The sequence below is a fragment of the Heliangelus exortis genome, chromosome 26 (genome assembly GCF_036169615.1).
Source record: "Heliangelus exortis chromosome 26, bHelExo1.hap1, whole genome shotgun sequence".
NCBI classification, from domain to species: Eukaryota; Metazoa; Chordata; class Aves; order Apodiformes; family Trochilidae; genus Heliangelus; species Heliangelus exortis.
The window spans coordinates 4,816,321-4,838,072 of record NC_092447.1 but is presented as its reverse complement, the minus strand read 5'-3'; the positions used below and the strand labels follow the sequence as shown (position 1 = coordinate 4,838,072).

At 52.0% G+C, this 21,752-nt stretch overlaps 1 protein-coding gene across 1 annotated transcript; it reads right to left on the bottom strand.

Moving 5' to 3' along the window:
* Positions 1 to 4,557: 4,557 nt before the first annotated feature.
* Positions 4,558 to 21,696, bottom strand: ADAMTS8 (ADAM metallopeptidase with thrombospondin type 1 motif 8). Its single transcript, XM_071769011.1, has 9 exons — positions 21,008 to 21,696; positions 13,920 to 14,159; positions 13,195 to 13,327; positions 12,808 to 12,975; positions 11,715 to 12,016; positions 10,720 to 10,903; positions 9,823 to 9,995; positions 8,188 to 8,363; positions 4,558 to 5,431 (listed from the first exon to the last, which is right to left on the bottom strand). The coding sequence occupies exons 1-9, from the start codon at positions 21,623 to 21,625 to the stop codon at positions 4,699 to 4,701; spliced, it is 2,727 nt and encodes a 908-aa protein (XP_071625112.1). The 5' UTR covers positions 21,626 to 21,696; the 3' UTR covers positions 4,558 to 4,698.
* Positions 21,697 to 21,752: the final 56 nt, after the last annotated feature.

The following is a 21,752-nucleotide window of genomic DNA, read 5'->3' as shown; positions in this document are numbered from 1 at the left end:
AAAAAAAATCCCAAAAAACCACCAACCAACCAAAAAACCCCAAAAACCACAAACCAACCAAAACCAAACCAACCAAAAAAAAAAAAAAAAAAAAAAAAACAAAAACAAACAAAAAAACCCCACCAAAACCCAAAACAACCCCAAACTTTAAATGATGATGTGATTAATTAAGGGCTTTATTCCCACCCCTTCACATCCCCCCAGCCTTTGGCACGGTTGGGAATTCCAATTATTCGACTCAAGCCCAGCAAAAGGCAAAGAAAAACAAAACCAGAAAGAAAAATGGGGGCAAAAGCCAGGCCAGGCTGTCACCTTAATGAGCTGAGAGCCAGGAGCCAGTGGGGTGGGTGCCAGGGGAAGTCATCTCAAATAAATGTCACACCTGGTTATAAATAGGGTGGCATGTGTTGCTGTGCCCATTAACGGGGTGACACCTCCTGGGGCCTGCCCCTAACCCCTTCCCTCCCAGGAGGGTTTTCTGACTCCAGCATTGGATTTAAACCTCCAATATAAGGAGGGAAAACCCCCCCAGATCCTGTTTCACCCCAGAAAAATATTAGGATTTCCCTTGTAGCATTTAAGGCATGAATATAAGGAGAGAAAAGCCCCTAAGAGCCTGTTTCACCCCAGAAAAATATCAGGATTTCCCTTGTAGTATTTAAGCCCCCAATATAAGGAGAGAAAACCCCAGCTGAACCTGTTTCACCCCAGAAAAATATTAGGATTTCCCTTGTAATCTTTAAGCCTCTGATATAAGGAGGGAAACCCCCCCCCAGATCCTGTTTCACCCCAGAAAAATATTAGGATTTCCCTTGTAATATTTAAGCCCCCAATATAAGGAGAGAAAACCCCAGCAGAGCTTGTTTCACCCCCAAAAAAAATGCCAGGATTTCCCTTATAATATTTAAGCCTCCAATATAAGGAGAGAAAACCCCAGCAGATCCTGTTTTACCCCAGAAAAATATCAGGATTTCCCTTGTAATATTTAAGGCATGAATATAAGGAGAGAAAACCCCAGCAGAGCTTCTTTCACCTCCCAAAAATATCAGGATTTCCCTTGTAGTATTTAAGCCTCTGATATAAGGAGAGAAAACCCCAGCAGAGGCTGTTTCACACCAGAAAAAAATCAGGATTTCCTTTGTAGCATTTAAGCCTCCAATATAAGGAGGGAAAACTTCCTCAGATACTGTTTCACCCCCCCAAAAAATCAGGATTTTCCTTGTAGTATTTAAGGCATGAATATAAGGAGAGAAAACCTCCTCAGATTCTGTTTCTCCCCCCAAAAATATCAGGATTTCCCTTGTAATATTTAAGCCTCCAATATAAGGAGGGAAAACCCCCTCAGATCCTGTTTCACCCCAGAAAAATATTAGGATTTCCCTTGTAATATTTAAGCCCCCAATATAAGGAGAGAAAACCCCAGCTGAACCTGTTTCACCCCAGAAAAATATTAAGATTTCCCTTGTAGTATTTAAGCCTCTGATATAAGGAGGGAAACCCCCTCAGATCCTGTTTTACCCCAAAAAAATCTCAGGATTTCCCTTGTAGTATTTAAGCCTCCAATATAAGGAGAGAAAACCCTCTCAGAGCCTGTTTCACCCCCCAAAAATATCAGGATTTCCCTTGTAGCATTTAAGGCATGAATATAAGGAGAGAAACCCCCCTCAGAGCTTGTTTCACCCCAGAAAAATACCAGGATTTCCCTTGTAGTATTTAAGCCCCCAATATAAGGAGAGAAAACCCCAGCTGAACCTGTTTCACACCAGAAAAATATTAGGATTTCCCTTGTAGCATTTAAGGCATGAATATAAGGAGGGAAACCCCCCAATTGAGCTTGTTTCACCCCAAAAAATATCAGGATTTCCCTTGTAATATTTAAGGCATGAATATAAGGAGAGAAAACCCCAGCAGAGCTTCTTTCACCCCCAAAAAATCTCAGGATTTCCCTTGTAATATTTAAGCCTCCAATATAAGGAGAGAAAACCCCAGCAGAGTCTGTTTCACCCCAAAAAAATCTCAGGATTTCCCTTGTAGCATTTAAGGCATGAATATAAGGAGAGAAAACCCTCTCAGAGCTTGTTTCACCCCCCAAGATTATCAGGATTTCCCTTGTAGTATTTAAGGCATGAATATAAGGAGAGAAAACCCCCCTCAGAGCTTGTTTCACCCCCCAAAAATCTCAGGATTTCCCTTGTAATATTTAAGCCTCCAATATAAGGAGGGAAAACCCCAACTGAGCTTGTTTCACCCCCAAAAAACATCCGGATTTCCCTTGCAGTATTTAAGGTTTGAATATAAGGAGAGAAAACCCCCTCAGCTCCTGTTTCACCCCAAAAAAATCTCAGGATTTCCCTTGTAATATTTAAGCCCCCAATATAAGGAGAGAAAACCCCAACTGAGCTTGTTTCACCCCAGAAAAATATCAGGATTTCTCTTGTAGTATTTAAGGCTTGAATATAAGGAGAGAAAACCCCCCTCAGAGCTTGTTTCACCCCCCAAAAATCTCAGGATTTCCCTTGTAGTATTTAAGGCTCCAATATATGGAGAGAAACCCCAGCAGAGGCTGTTTCACCCAAAAAAAATATTAGGATTTCCCTTGTAATGAGCCCAGGGTTGTTCTGGTGGGGCTGGCTCCAAGCTCTGCCTGGCCATAAAGCAAATTTCAGCCACCAGGAGCCAACACCACAAGTCAAGAGACAGCACCCAGTTCCTACTCCTGTATTGGAGTTAAATCACCCCAATTTTAGCCCCACTTGGGCTGCACAAGCTCCAGATAAACGACAGAATTATCTCTACATCTGTAAGCAGAGAGGCAGCAGCTCAGAAGCAGCCTGCAAGGAAACGATCCCAAATTTCTAGGGAATAATTTTGGCTCTCTGGGGGTTTTGTCTGCTCTGCCACGTCACCTCCAAACTGAATTAACCCCTGATTTGCAGCTGTAAAAATGAAAAGGGAGGGTTTAAAGTGTGGTACAAAGATCTCTGTCCCAAGTGCAAAGAGAGACAAAGAAATCACAGGCAGTAAATCCTTTATTGAAGGGGTAAAGGCAGAGTCACAGCCTGGTTTCAGAGTGAAAACCAAATCCAAACAGAAGGCTAAACCCCAGAAAATGATATTTTTTCCCCCCTCCAAGCTCGGGTGGGAATCAGGATGCTGACACAGGAACCATTCCCTGATTTGGGGGCAGCAGGGAGGAGGGAGCCATACAGCAAAGTGGTTAAAATGGGAGCAGACACATCCCTTCTCCAGGTTCCAGAGGGGGATGTGGGAGCAGCACGTTAAAACAGTCTTTTTTTTTTTTTTTTTTAATAGAATTCTTTTTTTTTTTTTTTTCTTTTTTTCCTCTCCTTTCCAGACAGCTACTGTACAAAACCCAACAGAAATTTATAATAAATACCTAACACAAGAGGCTCAGTACATTGCTACATTCCTTCACTGAAGGGAAACATATATATACATATATATATATATATCCTAATATATAACCTCTTGGATTTCAATCAGCTTAAAGGCTACGTGGTTCTATGGGAAGGGCAGGAACCCCACTCAGCATCACCCAGACCCCAAACCTCACCCCAGCAGCACTGCCTGGGTGCTCCCAGATGGCTCCTCAGCCTTCTCCTTGCTGGAAAAGCAGATGGGATTTACCTACAACAGGGAATTTCTGCTTCCAGGAAGGGAATTTCTGCATCCAGGAAGCTCTGGCTAAGCAACTTTGCAGTGAATATTAAAAAAATAAAAATTAAAAAGGAAGAGACCCTTGGTGTGCACGACTAAAAAAATACAGATATTTTTTTTTTTCCTGGGCATTGGTCTCAGGCTTGAAATTTCTGCTTAGGATGCTGGAGAGTAAAAACCCAGGCTGGCCTTTGAGTGAAGAGCCCTGCAGGCTCCTCCAAAGGGGAAAGAGAAAATAATCCTGCAAGGCTCCATGACTTTAGCATCCAGCTATTTGGTAGAGCCAGAGAAAGGGCTTAAATTCCCGGAGATTAATTAGCAGATGCAGAACATGGCCCGAAGGGAGGTCTGAACAGCAGCCCGAACAGCTCTGCACCCAAGCTCTGCAGCTGGCTTTTCATTCTTTTTTTTTTTTTTTTTTCCCTAAATAACCAAGGAGCTGAGCCCTTGGTACCCTCGGTCCTTGGCTGTGCCCTCTTTGGTTTCAACAGGAATTATCTGCAGGAGATAAAAGCTGAAGGTTTGGGGGGGATTCATTCCCCCAGGGTTAATTCCCCCTGCAGCCTCGGTGGTGAGGTGAGAGTTATTGGGGGAAAAAGGGGGAAGGAACGTGGGATCAATTTTCCTGGATATTTGTACAGATTTAGTAGTTCCTCCTATTTATCACTACTGCTTCATTAAAGTTCACTTTCCAACCCATTAACCCTGGGGGTTAATTAATTAATCAAAACATTTCTGGCACGGAAATGGCACGGAACCTCACCTTTGGGGTGAGATTCACCCAAACCCCAGCTTTCCCCACCCCACAACCGCGTGTTCCCCAGCAGCAACCCCTTGCAGCCAAGGCTTTTTTTTTTACTTTTTTTTTTTTTTTTTTTTTTTTAATTTTTCCCCCCTCTAAATCCCAACTTGCCTGCGGGCACCCAGCCGGAGGGCAAGGCAAAGCAGCCCCGCCGGGCTTCCCCACCCCCTGCTGAGGTAGACGGGGACGGGGTGGGGATGGAGAGCGGGTTGTGCAGCTCAGCACTGCCTGAGGACACAGGTGACAGTGACAGGGGGTGGCCCGGGCCAGCCGCACTTCTCCGGGGCGGTGATTTCCCCCGCGTAATCGATGCAAGAAGCGTTGCGCGTCCTCACCCCCTGGCCGCAGGTTTGGGAGCAAGGAGACCAAGGAGCCAAACGCCACAGAGGGCAGGGGACATCTCCGCAGGGTTTGATGTCCTCGGGTTTGAGGGCTCGGTCGCAGGTGGAGGAGGTTTGTCCCTCCACATCCCTGCAATCCACGCTCCTCCTCTGCCACCCGGAGCCGCAGGTTTTGGAGCACTCGGACCAATCGCCCAGCACCCAGTGGGAGGTCAGCATGGGCTGGATGACGTTGGCTGACTTCTTCTCTTTGCCTTTCTGCTTGCTGAAAGGGGTATCCTTAGGGATGAAGAAGGAATATTTGACTTTGGGAGGGAAGATCTGGCCGGAGATGCTCAGCAGCTGCACGGTCAAAGGCTCCGGGAGGCGTCGGAAACTCTGGAGCCTTTCCAAAGTGGTCATGGAGCCGCTGTATTTCAGGATGGTCCCTTTCAGGAGGATGTCCTGCTCCATGGCCGAGATGGCAAAGTCCCCGTTCAGCAGGTATTTGCCCTCCAGGGTCCTCAGGGCCAGGTAATTCCCGTCGTGACGGACCCCGCGGTGGCTGCGCTGCTTGATGTCGATGTTGGTGGCGCCGGCGGGGATGGTGACGATGTCATTGTAGCCGTACCTGCAGGAGGCAAGGGGACAGGGTTGTTTTCCTGGGATTTATTAAGGACAGAACCTCTGGAGCACTCGGAGAGCAGCATCGTGGCTCTGGAGCTGGTTCTCCAGCCGCTGGAAATCTGGCAGTGGTGCCAGATGTGTGCAGCTCACCAGGAAGAGAGAACATAGATCTGCCAGCTGCATTAAAGTTTAGTTTCCAACCCATTAACCCTGGGGGTTAATTAATTAATCATAACATTCTGTCTAAAAAAATACATTTTTTTTTTATTTTTTTTTTTTTTCCTTGGTATTGGTCTCAGGCTTGAAATTTCTGCTTAGGATGCTGGAGAGTAAAAACCCAGGCTGGCCTTTGAGTGAAGAGCCCTGCAGGCTCCTCCAAAGGGGAAAGAGAAAATAATCACCAGGAAGAGAGAACCTACATCTGCCAGCTGCATGGAACATGTTGAATCAGAATGGGTTATACAGCACAGATATTTCTTCAGCTGGCTTGAAGACAGCAAAACCCAGTGCAGGATGATTTTCACCTTTAAATTTTGAATTGTGTACTGAGGTTGTCCAGTATCCAGATGTGTGCACAGCTGGAGGACTTGGCTGAAGGAGGTGCAAAAAAAATGAGGGGTGCAATGAGATGAGCAGTTCCTACCCCCTTGCTCTGGGAACTGGGGAAGTGTTGGGGACTAAAAACCTGGCTCTGCCGAGCTGTGCTGGCACTGGTGATGCCCAAGGGCAGCCAGAGGCAGAGTTAGATAAAGATTTAGCTTTAGATACAGAAGATTCGGACATAAATTTAGATTATTTGGATATACACAGATTTAGGTATCTGGCTTTAGGTACATACATTTGGTTTTAGATATAGATTATTTAGAATAAAAATCTTTTGATTCAGATCTAGAGATTCAGGTGATTTAGATTCTGATCTCTAGATTCAGATTCAACAGATACAGCTATAGAGCAGCAGGATACAGCAGCAAAACCTCCCCTCTTCTTGTGCTGGTGCCTCTGCACTCTGACCTCAGCTTTGGAAGGGTTTTGCAGTCCCCATCCTGCTGGAAAAGTGCTCCCATGGAGCACAATCCAAGGATTTCCCTGCAAATCCAGGCAGAGCCCATCCCAGGAGCATCACAGCCCCTCAAAGGCTTCAGAACCCCAGCCCTTGGTACCCCATCCTATGGGCATTTCTTGCTGCTCTAACAAAATGCCACCCTGGTGGGACATGCAGGGTGGGGACCATCTCCAGGCATCCCCAGGGATGGTTCTGGGGCCAGTAATATTTGGAATATTATGGAAAAAACCACTGATGTCAACATCTCCTCTCAGCCCCCCTCACTCTGATCTTGATGGGATCTTTTCTTGGCTGGAGCTGCCAAAGCAGGCTGGATTTAGTCAGCCACAGATGATTCAGAGGAGGGTGGAAGCCCCATTTCCCTGGAAAGAAACCATTTGGGAAATCTGATTTGGCAGCATGAATCACCTCTCCCCATGGAACTGAAGGCATTGGGTTTTCCTGAGGATCTTTTCACCAAAACCTTTGGCAAAGCAACGGAGACCACGGGAAGAGCCCCCCCAGTGCCTGCATCCCAGGACTGAAATCCACTCCCCCCGATCCCAGGGAAAGGTTATTGCACTATTTATATCCCACATCAGCCCCTGAGTCCGTGTCTGAGTGTCAGTGTTAGGGTGACAGTGCTGTGGTGTTAGGGTGACGGGGCTGTGGTGTTAGGGTGACAGGGCTGTGGTGTTAGGGTGACAATGCTGTGGTGTTAGGGTGACAGGGCTGTGGTGTTAGGGTGACAGTGCTGTGGTGTTAGGGTGACAGGGCTGTGGTGTTAGGGTGACAGGGCTGTGGTGTTAGGGTGACAGTGCTGTGGTTTTAGGGTGACAGGGCTGTGGTGTTAGGGTGACAGGGCTGTGGTGTTAGGGTGACAGGACTGTGGTGTTAGGGTGACAGTGCTGTGGTTTTAGGGTGACAGGGCTGTGGTGTTAGGGTGACAGGACCGTGGTGTTAGGGTGACAGGACTGTGGTGTTAGGGTGACAGGATCGTGGTGTTAGGGTGACAGGACTGTGGTGTTAGGGTGACAGGACTGTGGTGTTAGGGTGACAGGGCTGTGGTGTTAGGGTGACAGGGCTGTGGTGTTAGGGTGACAGGACTGTGGTATTAGGGTGACAGTGCTGTGGTGTTAGGGTGACAGTGCTGTGGTGTTAGGGTGACAGTGCTGTGGTGTTAGGGTGACGGGGCTGTGGTGTTAGGGTGACAGGGCTGTGGTGTTAGGGTGACAGGACTGTGGTGTTAGGGTGACAGTGCTGTGGTGTTAGGGTGACAGGGTTGTGGTGTTAGGGTGACAGGGTTGTGGTGTTAGGGTGACAGGGCCGTGGTGTTAGGGTGACAGGGCCGTGGTGTTAGGGTGACAGGACTGTGGTGTTAGGGTGACAGGGCTGTGGTGTTAGGGTGACAGGACTGTGGTGTTAGGGTGACAGGGCTGTGGTGTTAGGGTGACAGGACTGTGGTGTTAGGGTGACAGTGCTGTTGTCAGCTCCTCGGGGCAGCAGAATCCTGAGCCCAGGTGTATTTTTGGGAGAGAAACTCTCCTTGACCCAGGAGGGCTCCTCATATTCCCAGCCTCACACTTTGACAATAATAATAAAAATAAAAAAATAAATCATGAAGGAGAAGGAGAAGCGGAAAGCTGCGGGGTTTTTTGGGGTTTTTTTTTGTTTTTTTTGTCCCTCCCCCCCATCCCATCCCATCTTTTCCCCCTTACTTGGAGCGGTTGAGGGAGCCAGATATTTTCCTGCACGTGGAGCCGTTGCCACCACACACCCCACACTTGTCCAGCTTCTTGGAGGAGCCAATGACGTGGTCACAGCCAGCCTTGATGCACTGCCCGTGCACACAGATGGAGAGGGTCTCCGGGCCACAGAGTGTCCCATCAATCACCTGGAATGGGAAAGGGAGAGGGAAAAGGAAAGGGAAAAGTAAAGGGAAAGGGGAAAGGAAGAAAGGGGCAAGGGGGCGAGGGAGAGAGGGGGAGAGGGGGAGAGGGAGAGAGGGAGAGAGGGAGAGAGGGAGAGAGGGGAAAAGGAAAAGGGAAAGGGGAAAAGGGGAAGGGGAAAAGGGGAAGGGGAAAAGGGGAAGGGGGAAAGGGGAAGGGGGAAAGGGGAAGGGGGAAAGGGGAAGGGGGAAGGGGGAAGGGGGAAGGGGGAAGGGGGAAAGGGGGAAAGGGGGAAAGGGGGAAAGGGGGAAAGGGGGAAAGGGGGAAAGGGGGAAAGGGGGAAAGGGGGAAAGGGGGAAAGGGGGAAAGGGGGGAAGGGGGGAAGGGGGGAAGGGGGGAAGGGGGGAAGGGGGGAAGGGGGGGAGGGGGGAAGGGGGGAAGGGGGGAAGGGGGAAAGGGGGAAAGGGGGAAAGGGGGAAAGGGGGAAAGGGGGAAAGGGGGAAAGGGGGAGAGGGGGAGAGGGGGAGAGGGGGAGAGGGGGAGAGGGGGAGAGGGGGAAGAGGGGGAGAGGGGAAAGGGGGAAAGGGGGAAAGGGGGAAAGGGGGAAAGGGGGAAAGGGGGAAAGGGGGAAAGGGGGAAAGGGGGAGAGGGGGAGAGGGGGAGAGGGGGAGAGGGGGAGAGGGGGAGAGGGGGAGAGGGGGAAAGGGGGAAAGGGGGAAAGGGGGAAAGGGGGAAAGGGGGAAAGGGGAAGGGGAAGGGGAAAGGGGGAAAGGGGGAAAGGGGGAAAGGGGGAAAGGGGGAAAGGGGGAAAGGGGGAAAGGGGGAAAGGGGGAAAGGGGGAAAGGGGGAAAGGGGGAAAGGGGGAAAGGGGGAAAGGGGAAGGGGGAAGGGGGAAAGGGGAAGGGGGAAAGGGGGAAGGGGGAAAGGGGGAAGGGGGAAAGGGGGAAGGGGAGAAGGGAAAAGGGAAAAGGGAAAAGGGAAAAGGGAAAAGGGAAAAGGGAAAAGGGAAAAGGGAAAAGGGAAAAGGGAAAAGGGAAAAGGAAAAAGGGAAAAGGAAAAAGGGAAAAGGGAAAAGGGAAAAGGGAAAAGGGAAAAGGGAAAAAGGGAAAAAGGGAAAAAGGGAAAAAGGGAAAAAGGGAAAAAGGGAAAAAGGGAAAAGGGGGGATGCTGAGGGCGCTGGAAGTGAAAGGGGGTGAGGAGGGGTGGTGATCATCCATGGGGGGCTGTGGAGGGTGGGTTTTGACCTGATATCAGGAGGAAATTTTTTACAGGGGAGATGGTAACACACTGGATCGTGTCCCCAGAGAGGAGGGAGATGCCCCCTCCCTGGAAACATTGAAGGTCGGGTTGGATGGGGCTCTGAGCAAGGTGATGTGGTTGAAGAGGGGGGTGGGGGCTGGATGCTGGGCTAGATGACATTTCAAGACCCCTTCCATGAGCCATTCTGGTGTTCTGTGATCTTACTTTGGCCTCAAAGACTTTAAACTCGCTCCTCCCCCTGGCTCTGCAGAAAAGTTTGCAGCGGTCCCGTGGGGACACCCCTGAATACTTGGGCACCCACTCCAGGTGATTCCCTTCCAGATCCGTGAAGTTGTAGCTGTTGTACTTCTCACACTGCTGCTCCCGAAAGCTTTTCCCTGCAAGGAAAGGAGAAACCTGACCCCAAAGTTGGGGCAAGCCAGCAGGCTGAGGAGGGATGCCCCACACCACCCAGAGGGGATCAAAACCCCCAGCAGAAAGGTATTTCCCTGAAAAAAACGTGAATATTGGTGGAGAACAGGCTGAGCTTGAGGCAGCAATGTGCCCTTATGGCCAAGAAGTCAGTGGTGTCCTGGGGGGACATTAAGAAGTGTGGCCAGAAGGTGATGGGGAGGGGACTCTCTCTGAAGCCACATCTGGAGGAATTGGATTCAGCTGTAGGCTCCCCAGTTTAGGAAGGACAAGGAGCTACTGGAGAGGGTCCAGCAAAGAGCCAAGGAGATGCTGAGAGGTCTGGAGCACCTGCTATCCAAGGGAAAACTGGAAAAGAGGAGGCTGAGGGGGCATCTCCTAAATATCTGAAGGGTTGGTGTCAGGAGGATGGGATCAGACTCTTCCCAGGGGTGTCCAGTGGTGGGACAAAGGGTCACAAACCTGGGACACAGGAGGTTCATCCTAACCATAAGGAAAAAACCTAATGAGGGTGACAGAGCACAGGGTCTCCTCTGGGGACATTCAGAACCTGTTCCTGGGTGCCCATCTCTAGGAAGTGGAGTTGGATCTTCAGAGGTCCAACCCTCCCCCTTCCCTGATAACTCCAGGGGGGAAAAAGTCTCCTCCCTTTGGCTGTGGGGCTGGGTGGCTGTGGGGAGCTGGACTCACCATCCTGGGGGCACTCCTCGGTGTGGCAGGACTGGTATTTGGCTCGTTGGCCCTCACAGTAGTGGCCACCGTGCTGGGGGGGGGGACTGTCACAGTGCCTGTGGGAGAACTGCACCCCCCCCCCACAGCTCCTGGAGCAGGACCCCCAAGGGCTCCAGGGACCCCATCCCCCATCCACCACCACCTGCAAGAAACCACAAAAAAAAAAAAAAAATTAAAAAAACAAAAAAATGCTGCTAGATCCAGCACCTCCAGCTCTGCTGGTTCTGCTCCAAAGGTCCAGAGCAGAGCTGAAACCTCAGGAGAAGGAGGGGGATGCTGCAGGTGGAGTTCTCCTTGGCTCCCTCCAAGCTCTTCATGTGCTTGAAGCTAAGCTGAGTGGCTGAGGAATTGCTGCTACGTTCCCCCAGCAAGGGAAAAAATGGGGATTAAACTGCCAAATTTGGAGCTGCTTGCTCTGGGCCTTGGAGCCCGTGCCTTGGAGAAAGCCCCAAGAACTCTGTGGGCAGTGGGGTTGGAATTAGATGATCCTAAAGGTCCCTTCCAACCCTAAAAATTCCATGATTCTGTAACATTTATCTATGAGCTGGGCTTACAGTGACCAAAATTAACAAAAGGTGCTGTTGGAGGAGCCTTAGGCAGGAACCAAGCAGAACCACAGAGTGATTTAGATTCTGATCTACAGGTTCAGACTCTACAGATACAGCTCTAGATACAGAGCAGCAGCAAAACCTCCCCTCTCCTTGTGCTGCTGCCTCTGCACTCTGGCCTCAGCTTTGGAAGGGTTTTGCAGTTCCCATCCTGATGCAAAAGTTTTGTTTTAGGGTCGTTTTAGGTTGGAAAACACCTCCAGGATCACCCAATCCAACCTCTGACCACCACCATAAGCCAAGCCAGGAGATGGAAGGACTGGAAGTGGGAAGAGGTTTGGGAATCTCCCAAAGGTTGAGCCCCCAACCCATTGGTCCCTGATCCCCCCCCTTCCCCATCATTACCTGGGGCTTCAGAGCATCCTTGGGCAAGCAGTGGCCATCCCAGCAGAGCCCCCCAGCTTTGCAGGGGGTGCCATCAGCCCAGGGCAAGCTGCCATTCTTGGTGTGGCAGAGGGGCTCCCCGCTGCCCCCCAGCCTGCACCAGAGCTGGGCACAGATGTCCTCCTCCGTGGTGTTGGGGCAGTGCTGGAAATCCTTGCCAAAAATCTGCTGGCACTGCTGGTCCAGGCTGTAGAGGGCTCCTTGGCCAGGCAGCTCAGTGGGCAGGAGGAGGGGGTCTGCAGGGGCATCCAGCAAGCAGTCCCCTGGGCAAGGTAAGAGAGGCAGAAGGGTTTGGGTTGGGATCAACTGGGCATCCCCACCCCTCTGTCTGGGCTCCCGTTTGCTGCCCCATCAGCCCACACATCCCTCCAGGCACTGCAGGAGAAGGTTGGTGGGAATGATGAAGGACAAAGCCAGGCTGGGGGGAGAAGGATTGGGAAGAGCCCTGAGGAGAAGGATTTGGGGGTGTTGGGTGATGAGGAGCTCACCAGGAGCTGGCAAGATGCATCCCAGCCCAGAAACCAACAGAGGGGAGGATTAGGAAGAAATTCTTGACCATGAGGGTGGTGACACCCTTTCCCAGGTTGCCCCCAGAAGCTGTGGCTGCTCCATCCCTGGAGATGTGCCAGGTTGGATGGGGCTTGGAGCACCCTGGGCTGGTGGGAAGTGTCCCTGCCTGTGGCAGGGGTGGCACTTTAGATGATGGAATAGTTTTGATTGGAAGTAACCTTAGAGATCATCCAGAAGAGCCACTAAATGACCTTTGAAGGTGTCCATCCCCTCCCTGGAGATGTGCCTGGTTGGATGGGGCTTGGAGCACCCTGGGCTGGTGGGAAGTGTCCCTGCCCATGGCAGGGGTGGCACTTTAGATGATGGAAAGAGCCACTAAATGACTTTTGAAGGTGTCCATCCTCTCCCTGGAGATGTTCCAGGTTGGATGGGGCTTGGAGCACCCTGGGCTGTGGGAGGTGTCCCTGCCCATGGCAGGGGGGTGGAACCAGGTGATCTCTAAGGTCCTTTCCAAGCCATTTTGGGATTCCATGAGGCTCCTTACCATGCCCACCATCCAGGAACTCGGTGAGGTACATGGCACTGCAAGGAGACCAGGGCTGAGTCTTATTCAGGTGGATGAACAGAGGAGCCATCAGATGGTGCTTGCCAAGGGGCCCAAAGAGCCTCTCACAGGTCTTGGAGTCATCGTGGGGCATGCTGAGAACATGGCCTGGGGAACAGAGAGCACTGGTGAGCCCCAACCTCCCAGAAAGAGCTGGATCCCACCTCTGAACCCATCACAACAGCCAAAGCCACCCTATTCACACCCCCTCAGGGTCTCCTCAGGGCTGCCCAGGCTGTGCTACATCCCCTCCCTGCAGCAGGGCTGGACAAGGGGAATGGTTTGGTCCCTCCTCACCCCCCCATCCCCAGGTCAGGGGCTCATTACCCAGTTCATGAGCCAGGGTGTAGGCTGCCTGCAGCCCCTCGTCCTCGATCACCGAGCAGCTTTTGTTGGGGTCACACATGGTGCCAATATCTGCCACTCCCAGCGTGTCACAGCTCTGGTGGCCACAGAAATCCTGTTCAGGAGGAGGAGGAAGAGGAAGGGAGGAAGGTGAGGTGAAGGGGATGCCACCTCTGGTAAGCCCTGGCAGCTCTGGTGGGGACATTGAGGGGATGGAGTGTGGCCAGAGGAGCAAAATCTGAGCAGGAGGGGTTGAGGGAGCTGGGGGTGCTGATCCTGGAGCAGAGGAGGCTGAGGGGAGACCTTGTGGCTCTCTGCAACCCCCTGAGAGGAGGCTGGAGCCAGGGGGGATTGGTCTTTTCTCCCAAGGAACAAGCAGCAGGACAAGAGGAAATGGTCTCCAGTGTCACCAGGGGTGGCCTGGGGTGAATATTAGGAAAAAAACTTGACTGAAAGGGTTAATGAAACCCTGGGACAGGGTGGTGGTTGAATCACCAGTCCTGGGGGTGTTTAAAAACCTTTTAGCTGGGACATGGTTTAGTGGTGGGCTGGTCAGAGGCAGGTTAATGCTTGAAGGTCTTTTCCAACCCAAACAATTCCCTGACTCCCTGATTCTTTGCCTGGCGTGGGGGATCCCTCCTTCCTCTCCAGGGACTTTTTCCCTCTTCCCTCCTCCCCAAAGCATTCCCCAGGGAATTCCTCCAGACCTGTCTGGTCAGCAGGATGGCTGTGTCATAGTGCTCGGGGTGTCTGTCACTGGGGGGGTTGAACTTTTGCTGCCAAGTGCAGAAGTTACGGAGGGTGAGGCCTCCATTGTCAGACACCTCTGGGCCTGAGGTCCCCTCATCCACCACCAGCACCTTCACCACCACCAGGTTGATGGAGTTCCTCAGGCTGGGGTGTTTGTAGATCCGAGCAGCCATGGACATCAGGGTCAGGATGTGGTCCTGTGGGGAAAGAGAAGAGCAGAAAAAGCCTGGGGGAAACCTTGGCCCTATTGGGGTTCTTCTTTTGGGTTAGGAAAGGAGAAATCAACACCAATTGATGATGATGATGAAGCTTACCACATCCAGACAGATCCAGGCAGCCACCTGGCTTGATGGACTCAGTTCTATCCCTGGTGCTTCACACCTTGTGTTGGAGGGAAGGACAGGCAGGACAAACCCATCCCTCTACCCCCTTCTCCACCTGCCATGAACCCTTTGCACCCAGGAGCCTTCCAGGATGACCTCAATCATCCCTGTGAGTGCTCCTGCATATTCCCAAAGCATTAACTGTGCCCTCGCTGCCCCGGGGCTTGGAACCAACCTCGTGCCCAACCTCCCATGGGTGCAAAAACCACCTTTGCAGGGCTGTAAATCTCTTGGCCGGGCAGAAATTTGAGCTCAACCCAACCAGGGGACAAAGAAATTTGACAGAGGAGGCTTCTCCCAACAGCATCCCTGCTTGGGCAAGCTGGACAACCAGAGATGACTTCATATGTCAAACGCGCCAGCGATCTTTAGGCTGATGTAAACATCTTATCAGAGCATCGAGATTCCTCCTCTCCTTGGCACCCGTTCCCAGCCTTGGAGTCAGGGGAAAAATATGTGGCTCTTACACAATGTGGGGTTGGGAAAGAGAAAGTGGCTCCTCTCCTCCCCAGACACATCCCACCCCGAGCTCCCCGACCAGCGCCGCTGATGAACCTGGGAGGGCTCGGTGGGAAAACTCCTCTGGTGGCTGAGCCTCACCCCAAATCCCTGTTTTCCCAGGGGACCTCATCCATCACCATGCTGCCAGGACAAAAATACCATTTTTTCAGCAAACCTGGAGATTTTCAGGGGGGTTCCCCCCTCCCTGCCCATCAGCTGCTGGAGAATCCGCTCCCGGGACAGAGCTGCTCGCCCGGGGGGAATTGTGGCCAATTTAAATTATTCTGCCATATTTTATCCTGTCGCTGGCAGATCCCTGTGTAAACAGATGTCTCCCTTCAGCAAGACAGATCCTAAGTCCTCCTCGGCTCATTATCAAGGGCAGGCCCCAGGAAGGGTGCTGGGAGAGCTGAATAAACTGGTTTATTTAGACTGGCCAGATCGCCCCGACATGACTCACATCCCAGCCCCAAAACATGCAGCAGATGTCACTTGAGAAGCCACCACTGAGGCAGGAAACCCAGGTTTGCTCCAGGGGAACTCTTTAACCCACAGGGGAGGTCCATTTGGGGTAAAATATCCTAAAAAAAAAAATCACAAAACCTTCCTGGAATTGCACACACAGGGATCTAGAAGGATGCTCTTGTGTTGGAGCTGCCCATCGTGGGACCATCCATCATTTCCAAGGGTTTCTTCATAATTTCCAAGGGTTCCTCCATCATTTCCAAGGGTCCCTCCATCCTTTCCAAGGGAAATTCTCTGCCCTATCCTTTTCTAACCCATTACAGGATTCTCTCCATCCTGGGAGCTCTTCCCTGGGAGGTCTCAGGCCCTACCACAAATCCCCCTGGGACACCAAGAGCCAAGAAACTCTTGGAGCAGCAGGAGCAGGGGTGACTTGGAAAAGATCCTTCCCTTCTTCTGGAAAGCAGAGATGGAAAGGAAACCAAACAAAAAAGCCATTTAGTGCTGACTAAAAGGTCAAATTCACTTGTTCCACCATCTGGTGTCTATTTATACTCATCTCCAGACCATGCAGGACTTGGTTGGGTTTCAGGAGGACCCTGATGGATCCAGGGGGAGCAGGAATCCACCTGCAACTCCTTGGCTTGGCCAAAAGGTTGGAGCTGGGGCCAAATGGGATCCCCAGGGCTGAGGGCAGGCTGATTTTTGGCCAGCAATGAGTTGTCTCCCACTCATCTCTTCCCTCTGCCTCTCTCTCCTTCTCCAGTTTTCCTTCCCGGTGTTGGGGATGAGGATGTGGGCATCTAGATTTAGGGTGGGGAGCCCAGGAGGGTGCAAACAGCTCAGTTTTTTTCTCAGCACATTTCCAGCCAGCCCCTCTGGAGATGTTGCTGGGATTTCTGGCCAGCTGATGAAATCACCTCCAGGGGGGATGGCAGGAGCATCACCCCCTCTGCCCATGACTCCTCCAGCCAGGCACCAGGATCTCCCCTCTGCCACCCCACTTTCTCCCAAGCCCACCAAAAAAAAAAAAAAGCCTCCTACTCATTTTTCCCTGTCTCTGGTCTCAAGAAGATCACCTATAGCACCAATTCCTCAAAAAAAAAAAAAAAAAGGTGGTGGTGGTGGGGGGAAGATGTTTTCTGTTCACCTGCATTATTACAGCAGCTCCAACACCTCCCCTGCACCCACAACATCCCTGCCCAGCACCCACCAGCAGAGCTGCAAACAGGACACCCAGAGGGTTGGGAACAGGGCAAAAAACTGGAAATCAGCACAGGGAGGAAGTGAAAGGGTTGTTTTTAAGCTGCTCACCTTGAAGGATTTCTCTCTCTGGCAAAAATCTCTGCTCACATTCCCCTCCCCGGGAACCACTCAGAAGCTGCAGATCCCCAAACTGCTTTGGTTTGGGTTTTTTAAATTTTTTTTTTTTTTTTTTTTTTTTGAGAGGGGGGGTGGAAGAAGCTGCTCTTACACAGACATTAACTATGATTGTGGTATGCACACCATGACCTAATCTTGTCACACCCACCCAGGGCAGAAGGACAGCCAGGAGCACCCATGCAACACCCTGGCACAGCTCCCTCCTTCCACCACGCTGCTGGAGCTGAGCTCGACCTGGTGGGGGGGGGGGGATTTTTGGGGTCTTTGGGTTGTTTTTTGGTTCTTTTGTTTGTTTTTTTTTTTTATCTCTAGAAGCCAGAATTTCTGTAAAAAAAGGGGAAAAAAAAAAAAAAGGAATGCTGAGATTTCTGGAGTGCAGGCAGAAGGAAGCAAACACGGGGTCAGATGCGAGGGCTGCCCAGAAAAAAAAAAAAAAAAAAAACAAAAAAAAACCAGAAAAAAAAAAAAACAAAACCCCAGAAAAAACAAAAAACACAAAGCAAACAAACAAAAAAACAACTGATAAAAATGTATCCCAGCCTGGCTCCCTCCTGCAGAGCAATGTCTGCTTGCTGGCCCCCCAGCTCGGATGCCCCCAGCCCTGCCAGCCTCCTGCTGGGGTTTGAAGGCCAGGCCAAGAATTTTTTTGGGGAAAAAAAAAAAAAAAAAAAATTAAAATAATGCAGGACTCAGCCAAGGGAAATAGGGAGCAAGACAGAGCTGAGGGGGACACCCTGCCGGCCTGCCTGCCCTCTTGCCTCCCCAGCTCTCTGCATCATCACTTTTCTGTCTGCTCCATGAATTTTTCCCCCCTTTCCCAGGTATTTTGGGAGAAAGGAAGCAATTAATAAAAAGAAGCATGAGGACTGCCCACTGGGGTGACACCAGGGAGCCAGGGGGGTATTTTGGGAAGCTGCCCACTCTTCCAACCCCTTGTGCTGCAGGGGATGCGGGCTGAGGGGTCGTAAATCCTATGGGAAAAGTTGTGGGGATGCTGGGAGCAGCCCAGATCCCCCCCTTTGCTTTGCAAAATTCCCCTTCAATCCCTCCCCCAGATGCCTGTGGGATGGGCTCGGGAGGAGCTGGCTCCTTTTGTCAAGGGATTAAAGGAACTCACCAGCTCAAGCTGGAAAATATCCCGGAGCCAGCGGAGGAGCCGGACACGAGGGGACCTGGGGGTGACTTTGAGGGTCAGGATCCAGCACCCTGGTCTGGTCTGAGAGGGAAAAGACTCCTAAAACCTGATAAATCTGCCTGGAAAACTCACCAGAAAAAAAAAAAAAAAAAAAAAAAAAAAATCAAGCAAGGAATCCCAGCTCCATCCAACCCGAGCCGATCGTGCCCTGGCTCCTCAGGAGTCGGGGATGGGAAATTTCTCGCTTGCAAGAGGAAAAGAGCCGGGGAAAAAAAAAAAAAAAATGGAAAGGGAGGGATTGGAGGCATCGTGTTTGCAGAGGGAAGTTTGGAACCGCGGCTCATCTGCACCCGAGAGACAGAAGAAATCCCACCGCAGGAATCCAGCCCTGCTGCCAGCTGGCTGGGGATGCTGCAGCCGGTGGCTGGGGATGCTTTGGGTGTCTGAGCATCTGAGCCCCCTCTTCAGGTGCTCAACCCAACCCCCCTTTTCTTCTGGACGTCAGCTCCTCCCCTCCTGCCTCAGTTTCCCCCGCTCAAAAACCCCACTTTATTTTTTTTTTTTTTTAATTTTTTTTTTTTTCCCCTAAGATTTTAGGTCTTAACCCGCAGGAAAAAAGAGAATATATGCAGCCAACCCCCACCTCTGTGCTGGGGGAATCTTCCCAGTCCCTGCAGGTCTCATCCCAGCTCCTCACAGCACCATCCTGCTCCTAATACCTCCCCACCCCTTCCCCCCCCCCCCAAAAAAAAACCCCAAAAAACCCCCACCTCCTGCAAACACCAATCCAGAAGAATAATTAACACCCCCCCCCTCCCCAAATTTCAGGTCTGGCTGCTCTGGCTTCACCATTTCCTCCTGGTTCCTATTGGTGGGGGTGGAATTAAACTCTTGTTAACTAAATAAGCTTAACAGCTGAGCTGCTAATGACTCCGATTGATTAGGAATAAATCATTAATAACGTTTCCCTAACAGCAGCATGACTCTGATTGTCTTGAGCACATCTCCCAGGCACTGACTTCTGCTCCAGCTGCTGCAGCTCAGGCAGGAAAATCATTGGGCACACAAACAATGCTTCTGACCTTTAATAAATCCCTGGTAATTAAAATGTGGTTATGAGCAGAAAAGTCACCATGTGAACATGGGGCCTTCTGACTCAAGATATTTCCATCCCGGGCACCTCCAAGGCAGCTCTCTAAGATTTTCACCAGCACAAGCAAGCCACCATATATATATATGTATATAAATATATTTTTTTTTGGCCCAAAAATGAGTTTTTAGGGAGAAGCGAGGCAGATATTTGGTCTCCTGAGTTAGCAGCAACCCTGCTTCACGTTGCAGTTTTGTTGCAGGGAACAAAAGACACAGAAGCACAGCAGGTGGCTTTTTTCTTTTTTCTTTTTTTTTTTCTAACTGCTATGCAAGAGCTGCCTGAAGTTTCCTCTTAAACACACTATTGCTCTGTTCATCCCAAATGAGATCTTTCAAGGCTTCCTTCCCATCAGGAAACACCCTGAGAGATGATGGGGGAAAAAAAAAATAAATAAAATTGCTCTTGGGGACAAAGAAATGATGGTGAAGGGGGAGCCAAGCAGGCTGGGAGCTCCCTGATAACTCCAGAGGGAGCTGCCAGGTACCTGCCAGGCAGCATCACCCACCCCAAGCAGCAAAATCAGGGCAAGTTACCAGTTTACAGCCCCTTGGTTGTGTCTCCCTGCAGCTCAGCACCCATCTGAGAGCTGCCACGGCACAGATTTACCCACAGGGCTGATAATTCCCAGGATTACCCCAATTTCTTGTCCCCTCTCCCCAATATATCCCCTTATCAGTAGCAGGAGGCAGCCCCTTGGTGTTGTTTTAAAGCCACTGGGTGCCCACCCGGTTGCAGAAGATGCCACAAACTGTTTTTTCCTGCAGTTTCCACCCCTGTTGCTTGAAAATTCATTTTGCCCCTCTGTAAACTTTGGTTTTGACAACTGTGAGGGTGGGGTGGGTGTCTCCAAGGGCTGCACCCATCCCTCCTTCACCCTCATCTGCTCCTGCCAGCCTGGTTGGATGGCATGGGAGTCAAAACCCAAGCCAAGGGTGATGCCCAGCAGCTGGAAGCAGCTGGAACTCCAAGGTTTAGCATTTCTCCAGGTCTGGAGTTAAACCACTGCTTTATCAGGAGTGGAGAAGCTGGATGAAGCCCTCAGGGAAAGGACAAAGTGGGCAGAAAAGACAAAGCTGGGCAAAACCTGAGCACTTTTCAGACCTGAATCTGGCCCCAAATGACCTGTCCCTGCAGGGAGCGTGGCCTGGCTTGGAAGAAAAAAAAACCTTTTTGGTTTTTGGCATGAAAAAAAAACCCCACAGTGCTGATGGAAGCTGCTGGTCAGCAGCTCTGGAGGTGGATGTGGAGCCAGGGTCTCCACTCCTGGGGTTTCCACCACAAAGCCTTGGCCAGGGGCAGGGAATCTGCAGGCAGAGTGGGTGTGGAAGGAGGAGAGTTTGATGGGGAAAGGGTTGGGGCATCTGCTCAAGCTGCTAACAGGTGGCTCCAGAGCAGGACTGCGAGTTACTCAGCCTTTGGTTTTTTTACTATCTGGCCCCGGCTCCCATCCAGAAGGGAGTTAAGCTCATCACTTTCCAGCACAGCTCTTTTCTTCTAGCAAAAAAAAAAAAAAAAAAGGAATTAACCCCCTCAGCCCCTCATCTATGGGGGCACCAGACAGCTGGGACACCCGGCACAAACCCCCCTGGGTCTGGGAAAGGGTCCCCAGGCACTGCCCAAACCCCACAGATGTACCCTACATGGCACTGAAAGGTGGGGACAGAGCCGGGGTGGCATCCCCTGTCCCCACCTCCCCCAAGAGAGCACCCGGGGGAGCTGCTTGGGGGTCCGGCAGAACCCGGGGGGACAGGAGGGGACAGGAGGGGACAGAGGGATGCAGGGGGAGACAGGGGATGGAGGGGTGAAGAGGCAGCGGGGACAGAGGATGGAGAAGATGGAGGGAGGGGAGGAGAGGCAGCGGGGATGGGGACAGGAGGGATGAAGGGGACGGAGGGACAGGAGGGATAAAGGGGACAGAGGGACAGAGGGGATGAAGGGGACGGAGGGACAGGAGGGATAAAGGGGACAGAGGGGATGAAGGGGACAGAGGGACAGGAGGGACAGAGGGGACACGCCAGCCCTTACCTCCACGTCCTCCCCGTAGAACCGCACCATGGAGGCATCAGCCACCAACAAAGTCTCCACGTACCGCGCCCGGGACACGAAGCGTTTGACCCGGCTCAGCGGTTCCCCTGGACCGGGACCGAGCCCGGCGACTCCCCCAAGAGCCGGGGAGGTCCCTGGGGGGGCTGCCCGGCGCTGGAGGAGATGCAGACGTCTCCAGGGGGGTCCGGGCGAAGGTTGCCCGAGGGGCTGCAACTCGTAAGTTTCCCCGTCGAGGAGAAAAGCGGCTCGGAACCCCCCCGCGGGGCAGCGGCTGAGCACGGCGGGGGCATCGGGGTTGCCTTCCACGGTTCCCCCGTAGAAACAACCCCGTCTCGGGGGGCTTCGAGGCGGTGCCTTCCGTCCCCCCAACCTCTGGAAGAGGAGGCGGGGGGCGAGGAAAGAAGCGTCGGGGCGGAGGCGGAGGACGAAGGCGCGGCCGAAGGCGGCCAGGCGCAGGGCCAGCAAACCCGGGGGTGCGGGCAGGAGTGCGGGCAGCAAGGGCTGCGTGTCCCGGGGGGGACCCGGCAGAGCCCACGCGTGGCAGAGCAGGAGCAGGTGGAGCGGAGCCCGGCCCCCCAGCAGCGCCCGCCGCCCCATCGCCCGCCCCGTCGGGGCTCCCCCGCAGCCTCCTCGCTGCCTGCCGAGCCCGCTGTATTTATACTTTCTTCCCCCCGGCTTTGACATAAGAGGTTTATTTTTGAGCCTCTCGCTGTTCCCCACTCCC

Bases quoted from the DNA above. Each gene is read 5' to 3' on its own strand.
- ADAMTS8 (XM_071769011.1), bottom strand. From the start codon at position 21,625: ATGGGGCGGCGGGCGCTGCTGGGGGGCCGGGCTCCGCTCCACCTGCTC. The intron at 12,017-12,807 runs GTAAGGAGCCTC...TACCTTGCCCAG, and splicing joins GTTCCTGGATGGTGGGCATG to GGGACTGCTTGCTGGATGCC. The intron at 10,904-11,714 runs GTAATGATGGGG...GGTTTCTTGCAG, and splicing joins AGGATGCTCTGAAGCCCCAG to GTGGTGGTGGATGGGGGATG.